Source organism: Nansenia antarctica, assembly GCF_963989245.1.
Source record: "Nansenia antarctica genome assembly, chromosome: 6".
In the NCBI taxonomy this organism is placed as follows: domain Eukaryota; kingdom Metazoa; phylum Chordata; class Actinopteri; order Argentiniformes; family Microstomatidae; genus Nansenia; species Nansenia antarctica.
Window position 1 is genome coordinate 412394 of NC_137676.1, and position 7500 is coordinate 419893.

At 51.7% G+C, this 7500-nt stretch overlaps 1 protein-coding gene across 1 annotated transcript in view; it reads left to right on the plus strand.

Annotated features, from left to right (window-relative positions):
• LOC308159652 (ribosomal protein S6 kinase delta-1-like) overlaps positions 1-7500 on the plus strand; it is a gene marked incomplete at both ends in the record, with an annotated part of 41818 nt that overhangs the window by 33246 nt on the left and 1072 nt on the right. The window contains 1 exon segment of the mRNA XM_080533469.1: positions 1-1641. This exon segment is cut by the window's left edge and continues 267 nt beyond it. Within this exon segment, the coding sequence (XP_080389595.1) occupies positions 1-1641 (1641 nt within the window).

Below are 7500 nucleotides of genomic sequence, written 5' to 3' on the forward strand. Positions count from 1 at the left end.
GGGCGCTGGCGGACAGCCTGGGGACCCCCCGCCCAGAAGAGGAGGGCACCAACAGCTACCTGAACCTCTGCAATGAGTACGAGCAGGAGAAGGTGGAGCCAGCCGCCGGGGAGGAAGAAGAGGAGGAGGAGGAGGAGGAGGAGGGAGGGGTAGGGGGGGGGTTGGAGGAGTCCAGGGGGCTGGAGGCCTCGTCGCTGGACATCATCACCGCCGCCACGACGACCACCACCACCACCACCTCCTCCTCCCGGAGCCGTTCGCTGCTGAGCGACGACAGCCTCTGCTCGCCCCTCAGCGCCCAGGAGCTGCGCTTCTTCACCGAGACCGGCGAGAGCGGCGACAGTGGCGGCGGCCGTCGCCTCGACAACGACCAGGCGGAGGTGTTCAGCCCCCTGCCCTCCCCCGGGGCGCTCCCCCTCTCCTCGCTGGACCGGTCCAAACGGACCCCCATGGAGTTCTTCCGCATCGACAGCAAGGACAGCGCCGGCGAGGTCAGCGCCACGTGCCCGGAGTCTGCTGCCGAGCCGCGGCCCAAGCCCCTCCCCCGGCCCAAGCCCCTCCCCCTCCTCTCCGCCTCGGACCTGGGCTCGGAGGTCGCGGAGGAGGAGGAGGAGGAGGACCCCTCGCCGAAGACGGCGGACGAGGTCAAAGGTCACGGCTCCTCGGACCTGTGGGGGGACCAGGGCGGCTCCCACGAGGAGTCGGTGCCGGTCATCTCCTTCAAGGAGGCGGCGGTGGAGGACGAGGGGGGTCGACCCCCCGACCTTCTGGTGAACCTGCCCGGTGTCATTGGGGGGGGGACCGGGGGGGTCGGCGTGGTCGGCAGAGGGGGGTGGGGGATAGACTCCGCCTCAGAGGAGGGGGGGGAGGCGGCGGTGTGTCCGGGGGCCCTGGAGGCCGAAGCCTTGAGGCCAAAGTTCACCAAACCCGACGTCCTGCGGCTCCATCGCCAGCCGGAGGAGGACGGGGAGGAGCTAACTCTGGAGTCTCAGGAACACCCCTCCTCCGTCTGCGCCGGTCCCGCCCCCTCCTCGGGCGATCGGCCCGGCCCCTCCTCCTCCTCGGCGCGCGCCTCGCTCTGGGACGACTGCGGCGGCTCGGCTTTCGGGCGTATCGAATCGTCGGCCGAAAAAACGGCGGTTGTCGACACAACAGCGCGCCCAAATAAGGACTTCCTTCCTTCCGCCAGTGCTGCTGTGTCATCCATCGCCGCTTCCAACGACAACGACATTCCGTTCGCCGACTCGTTCAGCGAGAGACTAGAAGAACCTAGGCTGAGCTTACACACCGACACGGGTTTGGTTCTGAACTCGGACGGAACTAGTTTAGGCAGCCGGTCGAACCCGGTCAGGAACGGGGACGGGGCCAGTTCAGGGACGGGAGGCGGGTTCAGGGTGGACTCGGAGGCGAGCAAGGCCAAAGACGTGTTTAGTGGGAAGGACGTAGGCGAGACGGACAAAGACATGACGCGGCTGTTCGCGGAGCTGGACGAGCGGTTCCTGGCGGCCTCGCAGGCTCGCATCCCTGAGGAGTTTGTGCGCTGCTGGGCGGTGGAGATGGTGGCGGCCCTGGAGAGCCTGCACCACGAGGGCATCGTCTGCAAGGACCTCAACCCCAACAACATCCTGCTCAACCACAAAGGTCAGAGGTCACACTGAGGTCTTAACATTAGAACAGCCATGTGTGGGGTCGTTTGACCATGTGTGAGTAAAGACAAATGTTCTATCTTTGCACTCGATCTAATTTCAGGACCCTCCTTTCATGACTGGCTACGGTAGCCTATTGTCATTGTGGTGCGAGCACCTACTGTACGTTATCTAGCTCGTAGCTCGCATGCTACGTTAGCATCAATTTAGCTAATCATAACATAGCAGCGAGAGTAACGTTAGCTATAGCAGTGAGGTGGAGACAAATAAGATTTTTATTATTATTATTTTTTTCCGAACAGTACAAAAATTATCGTTAGACTTAGCGATAAATTGGTCGTTAGACTAATCGACTAATCGATAAAATAATCGCTAGATTAATCGTTAGAAAAATAGTCGTTTGGGACAGCACTAGTAGGCTAACAACCCTGCTCCTACCCTGCTCTGTAGACTAACAACCCTGCTCCTACCCTGCCAGTCTGTAGACTAACAACCCTGCTCCTACCCTGCCAGTCTGTAGACTAACAACCCTGCTCCTACCCTGCCAGTCTGTAGGCTAACAACCCTGCTCCTACCCTGCCAGTCTGTAGACTAACAACCCTGCTCCTACCATGCCAGTCTGTAGACTAACTACCCTGCTCCTACCCTGCTCTGTAGACTAACTACCCTGCTCCTACCCTGCCAGTCTGTAGGCTAACAACCCTGCTCCTGCCCTGCCAGTCTGTAGGCTAACAACCCTGCTCCTACCCTGCTCTGTAGACTAACAACCCTGCTCCTACCCTGCTCTGTAGACTAACAACCCTGCTCCTACCCTGCCAGTCTGTAGACTAACAACCCTGCTCCTACCCTGCCAGTCTGTAGACTAACAACCCTGCTCCTACCCTGCCAGTCTGTAGGCTAACAACCCTGCTCCTACCCTGCCAGTCTGTAGGCTAACAACCCTGCTCCTACCCTGCCAGTCTGTAGGCTAACAACCCTGCTCCTACCCTGCCAGTCTGTAGACTAACAACCCTGCTCCTACCCTGCTCTGTAGGCTAACAACCCTGCTCCTACCCTGCCAGTCTGTAGGCTAACAACCCTGCTCCTACCCTGCCAGTCTGTAGACTAACAACCCTGCTCCTACCCTGCCAGTCTGTAGGCTAACAACCCTGCTCCTACCCTGCCAGTCTGTAGACTAACAACCCTGCTCCTACCCTGCTCTGTAGACTAACTACCCTGCTCCTACCCTGCCAGTCTGTAGGCTAGCTACCCTGCTCCTACCCTGCTCTGTAGGCTAACAACCCTGCTCCTACCCTGCCAGTCTGTAGACTAACAACCCTGCTCCTACCCTGCTCTGTAGGCTAACAACCCTGCTCCTACCCTGCTCTGTAGGCTAGCTACCCTGCTCCTACCCTGCCAGTCTGTAGACTAACAACCCTGCTCCTACCCTGCTCTGTAGGCTAACAACCCTGCTCCTACCCTGCCAGTCTGTAGACTAACAACCCTGCTCCTACCCTGCTCTGTAGGCTAACAACCCTGCTCCTACCCTGCCAGTCTGTAGACTAACAACCCTGCTCCTACCCTGCTCTGTAGGCTAGCTACCCTGCTCCTACCCTGCCAGTCTGTAGGCTAGCTACCCTGCTCCTACCCTGCTCTGTAGACTAGCTACCCTGCTCCTTCCCTGCCAGTCTGTAGACTAACAACCCTGCTCCTACCCTGCCAGTCTGTAGGCTAACAACCCTGCTCCTACCCTGCCAGTCTGTAGGCTAACAACCCTGCTCCTACCCTGCCAGTCTGTAGGCTAGCTACCCTGCTCCTACCCCCCCCCCCCCCCTCAAGTCAAAACAAAGAGAAAAATAAATAAATCAAAATGTGTCCGATCGGAAAAGTAATAAATGTTTTAACGAGCTGTGCCTCATACCTCATTCTCGCTGCCTATGAGGCGGCGTAGCTTGTATCAGAAGTTCTAATACCGTTGCGTGACCGTTAACTCTAACTGCTACCTGCAAAAGTGCCAACCCTCTTGATCGCGAAGTTGGCTTGTGGAAATGTTAAGTCCGTAGTGAAAGAAACCGACATGTTCCTCAAGCCAGCAGCACGATGTTCCTTCAAGCACCTAAAACTGGCCAGGTGCCAGGAAATGGAGGGAAGCGCAAAATGTCATCGGACGAAACACCAGCACCATTGCCGGTGTTCTGCCAATGTAGCTGCCTTGCCAATGTCTGCTGCCTTGTCAATGTAGCTGCCTTGTCAATGTAGCTGCCTTGTCAATGTAGCTGCCTTGTCAATGTCTGCTGCCTTGTCAATGTAGCTGCCTTGTCAATGTCTGCTGCCTTGTCAATGTAGCTGCCTTGTCAATGTCTGCTGCCTTGTCAATGTAGCTGCCTTGTCAATGTAGCTGCCTTGTCAATGTATGCTGCCTTGTCAATGTAGCTGCCTTGTCAATGTAGCTGCCTTGTCAATGTAGCTGCCTTGTCAATGTATGCTGCCTTGTCAATGTAGCTGCCTTGTCAATGTCTGCTGCCTTGTCAATGTAGCTGCCTTGTCAATGTAGCTGCCTTGTCAATGTCTGCTGCCTTGTCAATGTAGCTGCCTTGTCAATGTAGCTGCCTTGTCAATGTAGCTGCCTTGTCAATGTAGCTGCCTTGTCAATGTAGCTGCCTTGTCAATGTAGCTGCCTTGTCAATGTCTGCTGCCTTGTCAATGTAGCTGCCTTGTCAATGTAGCTGCCTTGTCAATGTAGCTGCCTTGTCAATGTAGCTGCCTTGTCAATGTAGCTGCCTTGTCAATGTAGCTGCCTTGTCAATGTAGCTGCTTTGTCAATGTAGCTGCCTTGTCAATGTAGCTGCCTTGTCAATGTAGCTGCTTTGTCAATGTAGCTGCCTTGTCAATGTAGCTGCCTTGTCAATGTCTGCTGCCTTGTCAATATCTTGTGGTTATGTGTGTTCATGTCCATGTGATAGTTATGTGCAATGTGTGTATGTTTTTTTGACACTGCTGTTTGAGCTGTACCGAAAACAAATTCCACCGACCTAGGTCGTGTGGTCATTAAACGATTCATTCATTCATGTAGCTGCCTTGTCAATGTATGCTGCCTTGTCAATGTAGCTGCCTTGTCAATGTGGCTGCCTTGTCAATGTAGCTGCCTTGTCAATGTAGCTGCCTCGTCAATGTAGCTGCGTTGTCAAACAATCTGTGTCCGCTGAGTAGGGGAGCGCGGGGTATGTTGTCACACGCTGTCTAACATTTACTGGGCACAATGCATCACAATGGTATACATGTCATACCAAATGAAAGAAGGAAGTCTTGGGCACATATTTTGTATTGATTATATCCTCATATCTTATTTCAGTACAGAGCTGTAGACCGTTAAATAGACAGTGTGCATTTGTGACAATTTGCCCCGTCAGCGGGTAAAGTGTTCCACTACGTCGGGCAAGTTGTCACCTTGGATTATCAACAAATAAGAACACAACTAATTAATTGTGAATATTGATTATAATTTCTAATTAAATAAATTCAAAATTAAAACAATCATGCCTAGAGAATCTGCTGGCACGACCCCTTTAATAAAGGCTTCATTATGAACTTTGAAATGGAACGTTCTCTGGCGTGCACGTGGATCCTGGCGTGCACGTGGATCCACAGTAATTGTGTTGGAATTGGAATGTAATGTATTACTGACTGGTAATGTGTTAGTAGACATACCCCCACACACACACACACGCGTCGTCATATTTGGGGTGTAAACAGAGTCGTCGGGGTGAATTGGGATTGGGCCTTTGTCTTAAAAGGAACATTCTTCACTTTGATGTTGAAAGGTTTTTCATTTATTAGCGGGATGAGACATGTCACACACGCCACTGTCTCTGGGTTTGATACCAACATTAGTCTGTCTCTGGGTTTGATACCAACATTAGCCTGTCTCTGGGTGTGATACCAACATTAGTCTGTCTCTGGGTGTGATACCAACATTAGTCTGTCTCTGGGTTTGATACCAACATTAGTCTGTCTCTGGGTGTGATACCAACATTAGTCTGTCTCTGGGTGTGATACCAACATTAGCCTGTCTCTGGGTGTGATACCAACATTAGTCTGTCTCTGGGTGTGATACCAACATTAGTCTGTCTCTGGGTGTGATACCAACATTAGCCTGTCTCTGGGTGTGATACCAACATTAGCCTGTCTCTGGGTGTGATACCAACATTAGTCTGTCTCTGGGTTTGATACCAACATTAGCATGTCTCTGGGTTTGATACCAACATTAGTCTGTCTCTGGGTGTGATACCAACATTAGTCTGTCTCTGGGTTTGATACCAACATTAGTCTGTCTCTGGGTGTGATACCAACATTAGTCTGTCTCTGGGTGTGATACCAACATTAGTCTGTCTCTGGGTGTGATACCAACATTAGCCTGTCTCTGGGTGTGATACCAACATTAGTCTGTCTCTGGGTTTGATACCAACATTAGTCTGTCTCTGGGTTTGATACCAACATTAGCATGTCTCTGGGTGATACCAACATTAGTCTGTCTCTGGGTGTGATACCAACATTAGTCTGTCTCTGGGTGTGATACCAACATTAGCCTGTCTCTGGGTGTGATACCAACATTAGCCTGTCTCTGGGTGTGATACCAACATTAGCCTGTCTCTGGGTGTGATACCAACATTAGCCTGTCTCTGGGTGTGATACCAACATTAGTCTGTCTCTGGGTGTGATACCAACATTAGCCTGTCTCTGGGTGTGATACCAACATTAGTCTGTCTCTGGGTGTGATACCAACATTAGCCTGTCTCTGGGTGTGATACCAACATTAGTCTGTCTCTGGGTTTGATACCAACATTAGCCTGTCTCTGGGTGTGATACCAACATTAGTCTGTCTCTGGGTTTGATACCAACATTAGCCTGTCTCTGGGTGTGATACCAACATTAGCCTGTCTCTGGGTGTGATACCAACATTAGCCTGTCTCTGGGTGTGATACCAACATTAGTCTGTCTCTGGGTGTGATACCAACATTAGTCTGTCTCTGGGTGTGATACCAACATTAGCCTGTCTCTGGGTGTGATACCAACATTAGTCTGTCTCTGGGTTTGATACCAACATTAGTCTGTCTCTGGGTTTGATACCAACATTAGCATGTCTCTGGGTGATACCAACATTAGTCTGTCTCTGGGTGTGATACCAACATTAGTCTGTCTCTGGGTGTGATACCAACATTAGCCTGTCTCTGGGTGTGATACCAACATTAGCCTGTCTCTGGGTGTGATACCAACATTAGCCTGTCTCTGGGTGTGATACCAACATTAGCCTGTCTCTGGGTGTGATACCAACATTAGTCTGTCTCTGGGTGTGATACCAACATTAGCCTGTCTCTGGGTGTGATACCAACATTAGTCTGTCTCTGGGTGTGATACCAACATTAGCCTGTCTCTGGGTGTGATACCAACATTAGTCTGTCTCTGGGTTTGATACCAACATTAGCCTGTCTCTGGGTGTGATACCAACATTAGTCTGTCTCTGGGTTTGATACCAACATTAGCCTGTCTCTGGGTGTGATACCAACATTAGCCTGTCTCTGGGTGTGATACCAACATTAGCCTGTCTCTGGGTGTGATACCAACATTAGTCTGTCTCTGGGTTTGATACCAACATTAACAGATTCTCCCCCGTTGTTACGACACTGAGGTAAAGAAAACTCCCATCCTGTCTCTCTACCTCGTTAACAGCACTTGTCTAATTAGCTGAGTGGCTGTTTTTGTCTCCCTTGGTGTAATTATTGTTCTAAAGGGCCATCAACAGGGTAGTGTTGTGCATCAGTCTGGCTAGCCCAGGCTAATGGCCTAAGCTAGCTAATGACACCATTAGTCCTAATGA